General features: G+C 38.7%; 1 protein-coding gene across 2 annotated transcripts in view; it reads right to left on the reverse strand.

Annotated features, from left to right (window-relative positions):
- Window positions 1-16,617, reverse strand: part of LOC104546460 (guanylyl cyclase-activating protein 3-like) — a 34,481-nt gene that overhangs the window by 11,051 nt on the left and 6,813 nt on the right. Inside the window, exon 1 of one of the 2 annotated variants that reach the window (XM_010191857.1) lies at window positions 10,064-10,258. The exons of the other annotated variant lie outside the window; for it this stretch is intronic. Within the exon in view, the coding sequence (XP_010190159.1) occupies window positions 10,064-10,258 (195 nt within the window). Of the gene's footprint in view, window positions 1-10,063; window positions 10,259-16,617 lie in introns of those variants that run through there. 2 annotated transcript variants of the gene reach the window in all.

The raw sequence follows: 16,617 nt of genomic DNA on the forward strand, positions 1-16,617 counted from the left end.
TAGGTATTTTCAGATAAAGGATCTAGGAAAGGAAAAAGTTAATACTCTCTACCTTCTTTACCTAGTAGGCATTTTTTATTTCTGTAAGAAATGAGACTGTAGATCATGTTTTGTCACAAGTAAGCAGTTACCAATTTATTGTCATTACATGAGTTTGCAGCCAAATTAGTTAAAATAGATCATCCAATTCTGCTTCTTTTTTTTTTTGCAATTATTATTTACATAGTGTGGTTCACCAATCTCGTAACCAAGAAATGTATGAATCATGGTTGCACAGTTTTGGATATTTCAAAGCAACACTTACATGATAAAAGGGGAAAAGAAGAAAATGTAAACCCGGAGTAGCCTTTAACTGCTTTATTCATAATTATAAAGGAAATAAATAGAAAAAAGACAGTTGCACTTTTAAAAAATACTTACAATTTCTTTAAATACAATAAGCAGATTCCTGAGCTGTTTCTTATTAAAATTACTTTCTCCTTTATCTACATCATAATTTAACAAGTAGTATTTAAAAATAATTAAGATTAATTGTACAAAGTTAATCTTCATTCCCTATTCAGGTAATGTGACAGAATTACAGTGTTAGCTGGTAATGGCAGTAATATGCTCCAAGTGCTTTTTTAGCTCAGTGAAAGCTGCAGAGTACATGGTAATTTGTTTACACTTAACCAGAATTTTCAAAGAAACCCTACATCTGTTGTTAGAAAAATGTAACTGCTTGAGTTCAGAATATATCACATAATATTGGTCACTGAGTAACTGCAGATGAGACAACTCTAAACACATTCTTTTGTGTTTACACCTTTTGTGTACAGGGAGCGTAGAAACTCAGCACAACTCAGTGGGAGACTGTGTAGACCATGAAGATTATTTTTAAAATTGAACTTCATTCTTTCATATTCATCCCTTTCTATACTGACTCACATTGAGTTTTGCTATATTTGTTTATGCAGGACATTCAGTAAAAGCGTATGTCATACAAATATAATCGGCATTAAAGAAAAAACAAGGAGAGAACGTTAAGCCAAGGAATCACTTGACCAAACTTCTAAGTGCTTAATTTTTATTGTCAGTACTCTTTGCCACTAATTTCTCTGTATCCAGTGCAGGGATTAATTTTCTCTAGGTCTCTTGTGCAACATAGTTGGCATTGCAACTTCATACAGGACCTCCAGGCTGGGCTGTCTTAACCTGTGGATCTCAGGTGCTGGGTCCAAGTGTGAAAGGGGACTTACGACTGCCAGGTGCCAAAGCTTTGGTGGATGTGGTACATCTGGTATTGCACCACACACAAACCATGTCTGTGATCTGGACATGATGTGTGGACATGATGGACAGTGTGATGGACCTGCTGCCCAAGTACAGCAAATCTGTATTGCAAATGCAGTGAGCCTGGACATGCTGTGCGCGGGTGGCAAGGAAGAGGCTGTTCAATGAGGTGAGGACCCTCCATGGCGTGCACTGTGAGTACTGCTGCTTCATTGCACAGCTTAATCCTATCCAGCTAAGCATCACGACAGGTAAATTCTGCTGAAATTTTGCTTAATAGCACTTCGCTACGTTAATATTTAAAAATCTTGTTTTTAAAGAGAAAATTTCTTGGACGTTGAGATTATCCTTTTTGAAATGCAAAAAAATGCCACTGGATTATGCAATACTGTAATAGAAATCTGAGGCAGACCTCACTTTAATATCCCATGTAAAGAATCAGCTTTCCATGTTTGATGGTGCTCTGCCACTACTGGGAAATTACCTATGGCCTAAAACTTTTAGATCGTTACTTGTACCATCAAATCAAGAACTCAACTGTACTGAAATTAAGCAAGTGATGATTTTAACAATAATGTTAACGTAGGCTTTTAGCTGGTAATAACACATTATTATATCATAAGTACTATCACAGCAGTAAGTCCTGTGGCAAACCATTAGAAAACAAAATTAAGATTGTGAAACTGCACCAATAATTGAGGGAAGTCCTTACAAAGTAATAGATTCCTTTTTGGAAGCAGTATATAAAATTGGATGTAAAAAAATTCTGGAGGTAGTTAAGAAGTAGAACAAAGCCATTCTTTAAGACAGTCTGTAAATAAATAGTATTTCATGGAACCAGGTGAAATATTTGTAGAACATAGTTTATAATGCATGGTTTCTTTATAAAGTTACAGTAGCTTTCAAAGGCACTTAAGCATCCTGACAAAAATTATATAACTACACAGCCTTGAACACAGCAAAGCATAATTTAACCTCCTCTTTATTTACAATAACCAGGCTAGTTACTTGACATTTGAGATAATTTTATGCAACATTACTCCAGATTAAGGAGAAGCAAATGCTTTGGCTTTGTTGTTTTTGTTGCCTTTGTTGGATTGTGTCTGAAACTAATGGGAAAAAATTTTGTACATGCACATGTCCACATCCACTCCAAAAAGCCTGAATATTTCAGGAAGTAAAAGCTGTAGCTTTTGTTACTTCTGATAGAAGAATTCTTTCTGGCTAATAGATACCTTGATTCTTATTTTCTTCTAGCCCTTGGTTTAGGAGCTGATTAATGTCTTGACACAGGCTTTTTATTGCTGACTACAATGTGATAGCTATGACTGTCATGAAAAGAAAAGTAAATGTTTCTTGTTGTGGAGACTAATTAGAGCTAATTATGAGAGTGAACAAAAGTTCAAAACCAGAAAAGGCAAGAGGTAGACTTCTCTGGACAAAGTGGTAGTGCTATCCACATGGGCTGGTCCAACATAAGAGCCACAGAACAGAGATAGAATAAAATGTAGCATGTCTTGTCAACCGTAATACCAGCTTATGTGGCTCTTGGCCCCATGGTGTAGTGTGTAACGCAGATGTTGCTGCTGCAACATTACTGCCATGGTTAAGCTGGTTGGTTAGATTAAGCTGAGAAAAATGTACTTGTCCAGAGAGTCATTTCAATCTGAAGGCATCCCTAAAATTATGTGTGCAGCTGAACTTATATTTGCACAACTATTTGAAGACTTAGGATACAAAAGCAGAAAGTTGTCAAGGAAAGTTTGGGAACATATTTCTATATTTACCATACTCTCTTACCCTGCTTTGAATAACTATTAACTATTGCACCGAGTTTGATTGTGTCAACTTTGTAATGCCTGCAAACATGTAAGGATGCAGCAAACAGCCTAGGCAGTTCCTTAGGCAGCCTGACAATTCATATCACGGCAGCTATTCTTGGTCCTGGGGACACATCAGAGCAAGACAATCTGAGAAAGGAAGCCCAGCTGAAGATCAAATTTTCCAGCAAAGGAGAGTTAGCAAAGATGCCCTGAGCCATTATATTTAATCCCATAAGAGGTGTAAAGACTTAATATTTATGTTCCAGGTAGTGTTTGAAGTATTGCTCTCTAGCAGAGAGGCTCTTCAAGCCTTCAATAAGAATGCAGAGGCAACTATCACATAGTGCTACATAACCATTGCGTAGTTGGGCCATGTCAGTCTTTAACAAAATAGCATCTTCAGTAGAATCTCTAGCAACTGGTTGCCTCATACCAATGAAAATAATACTCCTCTGTCTCTCACAATTCTGAAGAAGGGGAGAAAACTAGAGGGAGAAAAAAACTGAAAGTCAAACAAAGGATGAGTTACATTAATCATCAAAACATCTCTGAAAAATATTACATCTTTCGGTGAACATTTGCAGGCTTTTCTTGGAATGAGGTGCACCCCCTCCTTTAGTAGAGAATTTAATGGCCCAGTCATTTGCATTTCCTTCTACTACAATACTGGGGAAGATATTCTGGACTAATCTCATTCTTGGTCTATAACCAGAGAGGATAATATCTATTTATAGCCAGAACACAGAACCTGATGCTTTTCAGCATCAGGTGTCTACCTGAAAATCAGAACTATAAAGACGGAGTGGGACAGCAGATGATGAGGAAAAGAGCTTGGATGAGGAAAAAAAGGAATAGTGCTCTGCCCCCTAACAGTTGTCAACATTGTGCAAAGTACGAGGAGTGAAAGGAAGCTTTTATTTTTCAGAGCCAAAAAAAAGTAGCTTGAGATTTAGTCATTTCTATGCACAACAAAGTTTTTTTTCAGTAACACATATTTGCATTTTTATCTGTTCTACATCAAACAGCCTGTTTTAACTTTCTTCCTTGGATTTTAAAATTGATTCCTTTTAAAATATTTTTAATAATTCTAACCAGCATAATGATGTCAGATGAACTCTAGTTTATCACAGAAGTACTTTAAATTTTAAATGAAAAAGCCCAAACTAGAAAGATGATTAAAGATTGACATCAGTTGGTGGCTTCTTATCTAAAGATTTCTTAAACTTTTTGCTGTGGAGTATCCGTTTTTCTGCATTTACCAACTTTATCTCTCTCACACAGACAGAATCAGACACAGAATCGCTCGGTTGGAAAAGGCCTCTGAGATCATCATGTCCAACCGTTCCTGTCTACCCACTAAACCATATCCTTAAGTACCTCGTCTACTCGCTCTTTAAATACATCCAGGGATGGTGACTCCACCACCTCCCTGGGCAGCCTGTTCCAGCTTCTGACAACCCTCTCAGTAAAGAACTTCCTCCTTCTCTCTAACCTGAACCTCCCTTGGCACAGCTTGTGGCAGTTTCCCCTTGTTCTATCCTCCATCACCTGGGAGAAGAGACCAGCACCCACCTCTCTACAACCTCCCTTTAGGTAGTTGTAGGTGGTGATGAGGTCTCCCCTCAGCCTTCTCTTCTCCAGGCTAAACAACCCCAGTTCCCTTAGCCGCTCCTCATAAGGCTTGTTCTCCAGACCCCTCACCATCCTTGTGGCTCTTCTCTCAATAAGAAGTGTAGCAGAAAATACTGTTCTTTGTTGAGCACTTTTCCAATGTTTTATAAAATGTTAACAGGAAATCCTTGAACTTGAATAATTTTCCTTGGGTGCCACATACCTATTAATATTATTTACTTTTCACAGTATATCCCACCTTTTAAAATCCAATTTTCTTAGAAAGCAACAGACACTTGTTCCTGTAGCTGGTTTCAATTAATACCAAAATAAGCAATAAGAGAACTGCAATAGCTGCATCCCGTTTTTAGTACATTACTTCACATGTTAAATGGCTATGCAAATTTTGTCTTTCACAGGTCATAAGAACCCAGTCAATCAATCAATCAATTCGTACAGGTTCAATTTTTAATTTTAGTGGTGGCAAGACCTATTTGTAAGCCATTGGAAGTGAATGACAATGAAGATCTGCATTTCTGATTTAAAGAAAAAAGACTTTTTAGAATAAATGTTAAATTGTAGCAGTGCTGACTATAGAAAGTTTCCTTAGTTCTGTTTAAGAGCAACTAACACTTCTAATATATCATGGATACACCAGACATTATTTTTCTAGAGATGCTCTCTCCTTTAACACTGGTATAACCTCACTTTGAAAGCTATCTCTCTGAAATATGATACATATTCTCACAGAAAACCAAATATACATCAGTATACTTGGCAACTACTGAAGTATTGGAGATAAACATAACTGCTTCCTCTCTACAATTCATCAGGAGGCTGCATGAACTAGGACTGCATGACAGTTATGCATGGACTTTGATGCAGAGGGAATAAAAAAAGCAGGAGGAATTCAGTTTACTGGTATGTGGTTGCAGCTTTTTCGTGTTTGTATCTCAAATAGCTTAAGGGTAAAGAAGACTGAGATAATTTTTCCCTAAAATGACCTAATAAAGGGAATCTTTTAAAAATGAACTCTATTGCACTTGTGTTTAGAAAATAACATTATTTCTGACGGTTTTCATTGGGAAGCTGTAGCAAAAGATAAACCCTCCATTTATTATACTGCCAATGCTATTGTATAAATAATGCTTACAAGTATTAATGTATGAGTCATGAATAAGATGTTTGCTTAAATGCTACCCACTGCACTCCTCATGATAACCTCAGGGAAAGTTAACTTTGCAATTACAGTTCTGAACGTTCAGCATCTTTATTTTTCACTGGAGCTAAGAATGCTGAAGGACAACTTTCAAACTTCACTAGCCTATTTATTTAGGGTTTTTTTTGGTGTTTATTTAATTACTAGCAAAGCATCCCACAGATGTCAAGGAAAGGATGAAAAGTCTTGACATAGAATCCGTTTATAAGAAACATGGAAAAATTAAAGACGTCTGCATAGCTGGTATATAAGGCCATTTAATTATGGAACAGCTGGTGGCCTGCACAAGAGACACACCAGAAATATTTAGTATTTATTTAGTATGTTCCTGAGAAGAAAGCTTTTAGGACACAGCCTATGTCACTATCTCCAATATAAACAGGCACTGACTGGAAACAACTTCTATGCATTGAAGAGGTGCATTCTTTTGAGCCAGAGGTGTGAATACCTGTACAGTACTGTGCTCTGCCACATATAAACATGCAAAATAACTGAGTCCAAGAAGCCCCACAGCCACAGTGGTGTTGCCTCTTTGGCACAGTACATTAGCATGATGCTCTGAGCTTACGTGGTCTGCCTGCTGCCAAGACCGGAGGTAACCTCCGTCTCTGCACGACATTTAATTGTACTGTGAAGAGGTACCCCTCCCTCTTGCACGTCCACTGACAATAGTCATTTCCATGAGTGGGGAGCTGAACTACTCTATTATCTCCAACCTAAAGAAATCCAGGGAATGATAAGGTATGGCTTGCAACTGAATTCCTGTTGGCATTTGTATGGATGATTTGAGTGAAACAAGCTTCGACTAGGCTTTCAATCTATTACACATTGTCAAAAAAACCTGCCATGCTGCCATAGTTCCTTTTTAACTCCAGTTTATAAGCAAGTTGCTTTCTAAAAATGGAAAACCTAAGTAGCAGAAGGATGTCTGTAACAGACTTCAGCTGGAAGCAACAACGCTAACAAAGGGGCGAAATGCTATTCACAACTGCATTAACCCACCCTGCCAAGTCCCACTGGCATCCTATGAGGCTAATATTCAACACCTTACCTGCTAGAGGTTTTAAAGCATGCATACATGAAACATAAAGTCTATGTACCTTTTCATCTTATTCTAGGATGGAATGCCTCCAAGCATGGATGACCCCAACTTAACTCAAGGAGCATTAGGCTGCTATAATTGGAATCGTAGATTAACCTCTGGCCTAAACACTTTAGCAGAGCTTTCTGAGCAGATTCCTATTTGTGAGAAAACAGAAGCCTACATGAGAAAAATATATTTTATGCTAAGAGTGGAAGACCTTATTAAATTACTTAAGTTTCCCAGAATGAGTTTCTTTAGATTTAGATCAACTGTAAACTAGTCCCAAAACTAGATGCTTTTATATATAAGCTTCAGCAATAGAAATTGTAACAATTTCAAACTGTAGAAGCACTACTATTAAACCATGGTATTATCTGGCCACAAAAAGTTAGATAAGGAAAAAATCAGATCATATAAAAGTCAGCTGGGGGAAGCATAGGAGAAGGTTCAAGTTTGCTAGCTGTCTAGCTAAACAGCACTTCTATATAAAGGGTACTATAAAGAAAAAGGAAATAAGAAGTTTTGTATACTTCACCACTCGCTGGGATAATGGCCTCTTTATTAGAAAGCAACAACCAGAGAAGAATATAACAGCAAAGAAAATAAAATTTTGATCTTCAAACCTGAGAAGTTGCTATAGTACTGAAAGGAACTGAATGTAAGCAAAAACTCAAATGACCAAATTATTTCTGGATTTGTGTGTTATGCATGCAACCACTTGCATCCATTAACTTCCATGGCTTGGAGATGAAAGATTATAGTTTGTTTAATGTTGCACAGTGCCTAAATGTTCTACATAATGCCATGGAAGGGTAATAGCCCCTTATTTGTACAATCATAGCTGCCATTTCAGAGCCCGCAGTGTGATACTCGCAGTCAGCCATCCATTGACCACTCTTCACACATCTGTGCTTAACTGAAAGCACTTTTCAGGATCAAAGCCTACAGTTCTGCCAAAAACCCTGGGGAGCAGAAAAAGCTGTAGAATGGGTACAGGACAAAAAGAGAACGTATGGAATAAGGAGATCCTCTTATTTTACCTCATCAATAACATACAACGTCCCTTTCTCCTTCCCTAAGAGACTGGTCTGTTGCCACTTTTTTCCCAGCTTAACTACATAAAAAACCATCATAGCCTTATATGTGAAAAGTGTTTGATTGATGCTTGTTATTTCTAAAATTGTGCCTTAAAAATAGTGGTCATCAGTCTTGGTAATAAAGGAAAAAATACAATTAAACTTATGAAAACAGAGTGCTGTTAATGTTAGAAACAAAGACTGCATGGTAACAGAATGCAATTATGCTGAATAGAAATTAAAATACAAAAAATCTGTAAAATTCTGTAAAAAGTTGTTGTGGGCTCAGGATATAAATCATACATCTTAAATTGCTGCCTTCCATTTTAATTCTGAATAAAAATCTCTGCTGGTCTCAAATATGTCAGATTTAGTTATGTTTGCCTGACCTCTTCCCTGGCAAAGCTGATCCTCTCAATACCTAACATACATTTACAAATGTTCACAGGCTAGTGATAAGCATAGATTTCTGAGCTTTCATATGCTCTAGTTTTATTCCCAGCTGCTGTACTGTTTAATACCCATTCCTCTACATTGTTTTTCTGTTGTTGTTTGTTTGGTTTTTTTTCCCTTATTTTTCTTTTAGCTTGGAAGCTAATCTGCAGGTTGGGATCTCCTTGCTGTAACCATAGCTCAACTCCACATTACACAGAGATCTGAAGGCCGCAAACCTAGGTATGAAACTCCTGGGGGGTGGGGGAAGGGATATCTATAGGGACTGGAAGAGGTGCTATGCTAAGACCTTCCAAGTGGCATTCAAGGATCACATTTTCTGTCACTGGCCATGAATGTTCTCCAGCTGACAATCCTGGTGCAGCTCCTCCTGCCTCTCTGTCTCCTACACTATACATATTGTCCCTCCATGTTTAAAACATATGTATTAAGTCCCCCCAGGCATCTACCCTCTACTTCTTATGGGAAAAGTTGCTTTGCTATCTGGCAACTTGACTATTTCACACATGAGAGTGAAGTCAGCCTGCAGAGCAAGTTGACACAACTCTGAGACACCAGATAGAGAAGCAACGATTAGCAGAGGGTTCTCATTTTGTTTTAAATGTGTTTGGCCATGGCAACTAGAGGTTAACAAATGCTCTTTCTGAAACCTGCTTTTATTTCACTCTCCTCACTTTTGCATTAGTCCAGAATCTGAAGGTCTCGCAAAGCGCTCAAGACATACCAAGAAAACAGCCCACATTTGTCTGCCAGCCTGTCAGGTGTTAGATTCTCTGATGTCTTTTGCCCTCTCCATTCACAACCACATGGTCTAAGGTCTTCTACAACTAGTGAAAGGTGCTACACACAAGTACCAGATGACCATGGCTTTGGCCATCTCTGTACACCTAAGGAAAATATATTTATTTTCTGTCTGGGAGCCAGCTTCATTACAGGGAGCTGATGGCAATCACAAGCAGTTATTGCAGTAGCAGTGAGTATAAATTAGCCTGGAGAAGCTGCTTCATTCAGAAGTCTGCTTGGTGTTATAATTTGGGCACTGTGTGTGATTTTCTCATCTGAGTTACATTTTCCTCTCTGCCACAGGTTCAATACAGTACTTTGGACAAAACTGTTTAATTACACTGCACTTCATCATCGGTTAAGTGCATACTGTATTTTCCTCTCTGCCAAACATTGCTGTAAAATCTTACTAGCTTTGTATTTGAGCATACCAATATTTTCATATGCTTACATACAAATGCAGGACAAGCAAAAGATAGAAGAATAACCAGTGAACTGCAAATTACATCCTATTTTCAGAATTGTTTCTTGACGTTTTTAAAGTGCCTCTGGGAAGTACTAACAAGAGTCCTACTCAAAGCCCTCAAAGCACAGTCCCACTTTTTCACCTCTAGTGCACTATAATGGCAACTCTGTCCACAACAGCGGTTTTGTGAGCAGGGTACAAAGAGGAGCCTTAAGGCTACAACTCACAAACAAAGCAATAGTATGATATTAAAGAAATAAAGAAAAGAAGGTTTACCTGGTTCAGATCAAAGATCTCAAACACTCGTTTGATGTATAAATCTCCCTGTGGATCCAGCCCTTGCAGACCAAGGAGTTTCTTGAATTCATGCAGACTCAGTTGCCCAGATGGACATTCTCTCATGAATTTGCTGTAATAATGGTGCATCTCTATGGCAGAGCCATCACCTGGTAATGATTCTTGGGCGCCCATGTTACTACGCAGAAAGTGTCTCTTGTTTTTCTATTCACATTTATATCTCTTAGATTCAGTCTTGCTCATGACCAGAACTCAGGCAAATGCTGCATTTAAATGGCGACGGTAAACCTCTTACAACGTAAGTTTCTATTTTTATTTAGTGACTATCTGTACTCATGTGAGATTACCTTTAATGCCCAGTTCTCTACCAGATGGGATTTCAGAATGTGGCTAACGTAGAAGAGAGCCACGCTTAATTTATAGTTCATGAAAATCCAGACTTTTCCCCTGACTGCAAACATGCATATTAGAAAAAGAAAAATGAGGAGATCCTCACAGTGATTGACTTTGAATTATATGCAAACCATTATCAACACATAAAAGTCTAATCCTAGATTGACTGTAAGGAATAGCTACAATATATGCTGTAAATGAGAATGGAAAATCTTGGGAGTACAGACATGCCCATTATTATATTCTCTCCATTGTAGGTGGATTAAGCCTTTCTAAAGACAGAGCCCTTAGGAATCCTCCTTGAAGCATTTCTTATCTTGAATATGCTGTGTGGTATCTTGTATTTGTGTGCAATTGCTCCCTATTTCTCCCCTTTCAACACAGGTCCTCAGATAAATCATACAATTTTGACTACCAACCTCATGACAAAACTGGAGCAGAATCTTTTACAGTAATGCTTTTAAGAATCAACTTGGTCTGGTAGGTGAATGAAATACAAGTTTCCTTGCTGTTGGTCAGTGCTGTAGTCCTGTTCTTTACAGCTTTCAGGAGCTGAATTCCTTCTTCCTCTATTAGGTCAGGGAACGGGTTAGGTATCAATTATACTTCTGTACTGATTAGCTTCTATACAAGGAGATGAGCAGCTCAGGAGCAGTACTATACCATGGACAAGTTTGGAGCTATAAATACTAGTGTAAAACTATAGGATGGTAGAGATGCAGGAGCAGACACTCCCACTCAGTTATCCTTTGTGTTTATAATCACATGGTGGAGTTAAAGAGCACAGTCCTGTGAGGGGCTGACTGCCTCATGAAAAGTGGCAACCTCCATCCAGCCCAACTTAAGCCAGAGAGCAATCAATATTTTATAGGATCAGGTCAATTTTTGAGGACTCCAATACTCTTCACTGGCTATGGTAGAGCTCTTTCCACAAGGACATAATTAAGTTTAATATTATATGCTTCCAAATGTGGGATACGAGTAAGGCTTGAACACTCCTGAAGTGCCCATGAACTTTTGAAGATTAAACAGGAAGATCCAGACATTGCCATTGGTTTAGTCAAAACTGGTTCAGTAGGCAAAGCACATACAGCAGGTACATACACAGGTCACATGCAGGTTGGTGTGTTGCCTTTCCCCAGAGACCATATCTGAGCCCTAGAGGTGCTGTGTGATCCCAGTGACTGAGCAAGGCTGGGGACACATTTGGTGCATGCATCTCATCTGCAGGTGAGTGCCAGCTGGAGTAGTGAGGGTGAATGAAAAGAAAGCAAGGACAAGGCGGGTGAAAGGAAATGAGTAGACAAACCTCTTGTGTATGCACAGTCTGACAAAAATCCTGAATTTTCTGCATCGGCCATCATGCCCTGCTCTTAAAGCAATGACCAGTTATATCGTGTTAAACACCAGAGAAAGACAGGGCACCGGTAACACGTCTTAGGCTGCAAACTCTTCGTTATATGATCAGGTAAGTACTGTCCATCAGTAACTCACCCAGTGCTAGTCATCCTTCCTCTCTCATCTCTTCCACTTGGAAGGTGAAAGCTCTCTCACATCTCTTCACAGGACCTTCTACACTGTTCACAGGATCCTATGTAGGCATAAGGAACTTGGAAGTTGCTCACATCTACTGATCCCTCTCCCCTCCCTCCTATTTTCTCCCCCCAAAAACCACACTACTGCTACTTGCTTCCAAATAGCAAGTCTTGGGGAAGTGTACCCATGGTGGCTGAGGCACATGAGAGGGAACACTGCACTGACTCAAAGATAAGGTCTTAGATTTTTGTCAGGTTTTGTACATTCTGGTAAAAAACTTACAAGAGAATGTTACTTTGAAATCATTCCAACTTTAATTTAATACCTGTTTTCAGGATCTCTTTAGTTTAATAACAATAACTAAAATACCTGTAAAAGACAGCAGAAATGCCTGGGGGAAAAGTGATCAGATTTATACTTCAGTCTTACAGCATCTCTCACTCCCAGTGGGGGACTGGAATAGTATATAATAGCTGATATTACACCTGACAAAGAAAGGAAGGTGAGTTTTATGGAGCACAAAAAGACTAAAATTTATAACCCACTACATAGTTTGATAGCACTTAATAAACTCACAGTCAAACCGTCACCTGTTCCTGAAGCCAATGGCAATAGAACATTTCTACTTCTACAAATAAAATAGAAAAATTCATAACAATGTGGAGCTGAGCTGATGAAATTAATATAGCAAACCCATTTTGAAGGACTCTGAAACAAAGGGTATAGAGACTAGTTTGTATATGGGAAGCCCAGTGAATCAAATAGCAAACTGAACTGATGCTAAAAGATGAAGATAAAATTACAGTATCTATTGATATCTACATTAGAGATGCCAAGAAGCTTTCTGGAGGCTGTACATTCTGGGAATTAGGAAAAAGATACAAATAGGCAACAGTAAGACTATGTACTGGCACTGACAATGAGAGTACTGTAATAAAGAAGATTGCTGGTTCATGGACAGACTGTTGCTAAACTGCAAAACCATGGGGCACACAGAAAATGCACACTGCATGTAAAGCAAAACTGTCTCTATAGGGAAACATGGGAAAAAAAATCAAACTCATGAATCCTGCTCTGAAAATGGCATAAAATCTCATCACTTTTGGAAGGCATGATATTATCTAGATTTCTTGAAAAGTGAAAAGAAAGAGGTAGTCTTTTGACAGAGATTGAAAATAGCAGTTGCTCTTTTAATTAAAAAAACCCAAAACACCACACTTCAAAGCAGGGTGATCAAGAAATGCCTTGATATAAAAAAATGGCAGAAAAATAAAATAATAAAGATGTCATTTTCTTTCTTTTGGGTATTATGAAAGCAGCAGATACTAAATCCCTGTGTTGTGAGACAAGGAGGTCACATCTTTCCACTCTGATAGATTCAACTGAATGCTACCTGTTTGAAGTGTAAGACAGAAAAGACGACTGCTAGTGCTTAAAGTGGCAAATGCCATATTTTAAATGCATTTTAATAAAAAGCTTATCTACAGATTTTTTTATCTAAAACTTGTGTCATCTTTGCCAATAAACTCTATCTTTTCCTCTTGATTTTTTAACCCTCTGTGGCTCACTCCGGCCCCATTCCCTTTTTTCTTCCTCAGCAATTTCTACCTACTGATGGCTCTGAAAAATGCCATTTCTCTCTCCTACGTCACCAAGCTCGTGCTTCTAGACCTTGCCCCATCTCGCTGTCCTTCTATTTCCTTTCCTCCCTGCACTCCACTGCTATCAGATGCTCGGTCGTACTGGTGCTGAGTGCATACAGACATCTGCTGCTGCTTGTTTCAGCTGCAGAGGGAAACTACCTGGGCAGGACCACAGAAAGCACCATTGCAGGCATTCCCATGTCCCTGCCTAGCCAGCTGAGATAAAAGCGTAGTGTCCTTCCCACTGTCGTGCCATCTCCCTCTATTAATATCGCTGCCAGCTCCTCACAGGCACATGACTACTCATCTCCAGCCAGCTTCAGAGTCTATTTCTGTCTCTTAAGGCAAATGTAACCTACCTTCCAGCTCAAGCAAACCTGAGTGAGGTGTTTTCACGGGGACCACCTAGGCTTCCCAAATGAAAGTGAGTCATCTGCACAGGATACAAAATCGGTCAAAAAGAAAGAACTGAAATGGCCTATGCTTGTCAGAAAATTTTCCCCATGGAGGTTTGAAAGTCTCATCTTCCTATAGCCCACCTACACTTTTTAAAAGTATTTGAATGAGTGTTTAGCATCTAAATTCAGCTTTCCTCTGCCTGTATCTTCATCAGAATGGTAGCTTGCTTTTAAGAATTGTTTTCCTTTCCTTCATAAACTAGAAAGTGTTTGCCCTGAGGAGGCAAGTTTCTTAGCAGGTCACAACCTCCAATGACTTTCCTCCCCAAATGCAAGTGGGACCAGCAACCTCTGATTAAGGACAAAAAGGAGGCATTGTGATGACTGTTAAACTTTTCAGTGGTCTTATTAGAAATGAAGGGAAAGATCTCATCCAGGGAAAATCTGAGAGGCCAATAAATGTTCTGACTCCGGCAACCCCTGCCTGAGAGGAGAGGACTCACCAAATTCCTCCTAACTTAAGCATGAGGATGAGGAAAAGGGAGGTCATTGCAGCTTTTTATGGCATTTTAACCATGGCATACACAGTAAACTGTGTAGGAACATATATACAATCACTTAATTATGCTCTCTTTGAAAACACTGATCAAGCACTGACACGACTTCATTAGCTCATAATCACATTCCTCGTATGCCTGCTTTTACAAGCATGCCTATTTCTACAAGCAATGAACTCCTTGTGTTTGTGTATGGATTTAAAACAGAAACGGAAGGCAGTCATCATTGAAAAATACATCTGTTGAAGGCTATTATGTCCATTTCCTTTTTCTAGTACTGATTCATTATTCCTGACTTGGAGATTATAAGTGTAGCACAATGATACATGTCCTGGTGATGAGATAAGCAATTGTGCTCATCTTAGTTGTGAACAGTCTAGCCTAGGCTTTTTTTTTTTGCCATTAAACTAACCACTTACAGATGTGATTTTGTGGGTGTTGTTAGCCACACATGCTACAGTGTACTGGTATCTATAAATAACCAGCAGACCATGCATAATGAAATAACAAATCTTATACTTCCCACAGAACCCTTTGTAGTGCAGTTGTTTTCATTTTAATGATTATGGGGAGTGCTCTGAGATACCAACTTTAAGTTTTCCATTTGGAGTTAAAGACTTAACACAATGGGCACCTATTCCTGAAGCTGTTTTCATCAGGTTTTCTAGTTGCCAAAGACATGCATCCTCCTCTGTCAGGAGAAGTCAGAAATACTTTCTTTTTGTAGCTGTTGCAAATACACTGAACTCAGGGTTGGCAAGAGCGTGGGCTGTGCCTTGCCTTGTAGACCTCAAGGAACTGCAAGTGGGAGCAACAACCTCTGATTAAGGACAAAGGGAGCCAGTGTAATGACTGTTAAACTGTTACTTTTAAGTGGTCTTATTAGAAATGAAGAGAAACAGTCCTCTCATCCAGGGAAAATCTGAGACGCCAGTGAAATGTTCTGACTCCAACTGGGAGAAATAAAGAAAAGAAAGCTCTGAACTTTTGCTTACTGATAATCTGGGGAGGAAGGGAGGAGAGAACATCCAAAATTCTTGATTTTGAAAAAAATTTCAATACTTGATTTTCAACCATCTGTAGCTACCATTAGTTAAAAATTATAAAAAGTAATTTAAGTTAATAAATTCTTGTTTCAAAAATCCCCCAAATCTTTGTGTTAAGGGTAATATCACTGAATTAACTCCCACCCCATCACATTTTGATGCCACAGGCTTTTTTCATAAAGAATTTCAGCTTAAATTGGATTTTTCCTGTTAATATTGTTACATACAGATCCTTAAACAACTAAATCCTAGCTTCCTGTTTTTATCTGCCTACACAGTACAGCTATCTGGAAGAACTTTGGATATTAAAGCATAATTTATTATTTGTTATTATCATATTATTATATATCATTGTATTATTATTATCATTATTATTGTTATTATTATTATTATCATCATCATCATCTTTTTTTTTTTCTTCTTTTCCCACCAGCAATAAAATCCACTGAGTTAAGCGTTTTGGAAACGGAAAAACTAAACCAAGAGAAAGAGACATCAGTAAACATTTAATTAAAAGGAGAGACTGTTTTCCGTAATTAGGTAGTGTAGTTTTGATTGGAGATGGTCTCCTTCGTGGTGGCTGAAGTCTTTCACAAACCGAGCAGACTCTGAGCAACTTGCATCTCCTAGTGGCTCCGGTTAGCAAGGCAAGAGTTTCTTGCGGCTGCTAAAGAGCCCAGTGATATTTCTGTCTGGTAATTCCTGTCCAAGTGCTTTTGTGGGCCAGTGGGAGAGGCCAGCCCTGCGGAGAGAGATCCCGAGGGGCTGGATCTTGTGGCTGACATTGCCAGCCTCCTCTCCCTCTTAATCCTGCTGCGGAAACTACCGCTATTATTCCCATGTGTTGTTTTGGTCCAAGGATCAGCTCTGTTTCTGATGGAAAATTAATCTCTTGCTAAGATTTTAACTATCTTTTCAGCACTTTTTCTCCACAGCTTGCTTTTCAGTTCCACAAGGTTT

Source organism: Mesitornis unicolor, unplaced genomic scaffold, assembly GCF_000695765.1.
Source record: "Mesitornis unicolor isolate BGI_N332 unplaced genomic scaffold, ASM69576v1 scaffold12379, whole genome shotgun sequence".
In the NCBI taxonomy this organism is placed as follows: Eukaryota; Metazoa; Chordata; class Aves; order Mesitornithiformes; family Mesitornithidae; genus Mesitornis; species Mesitornis unicolor.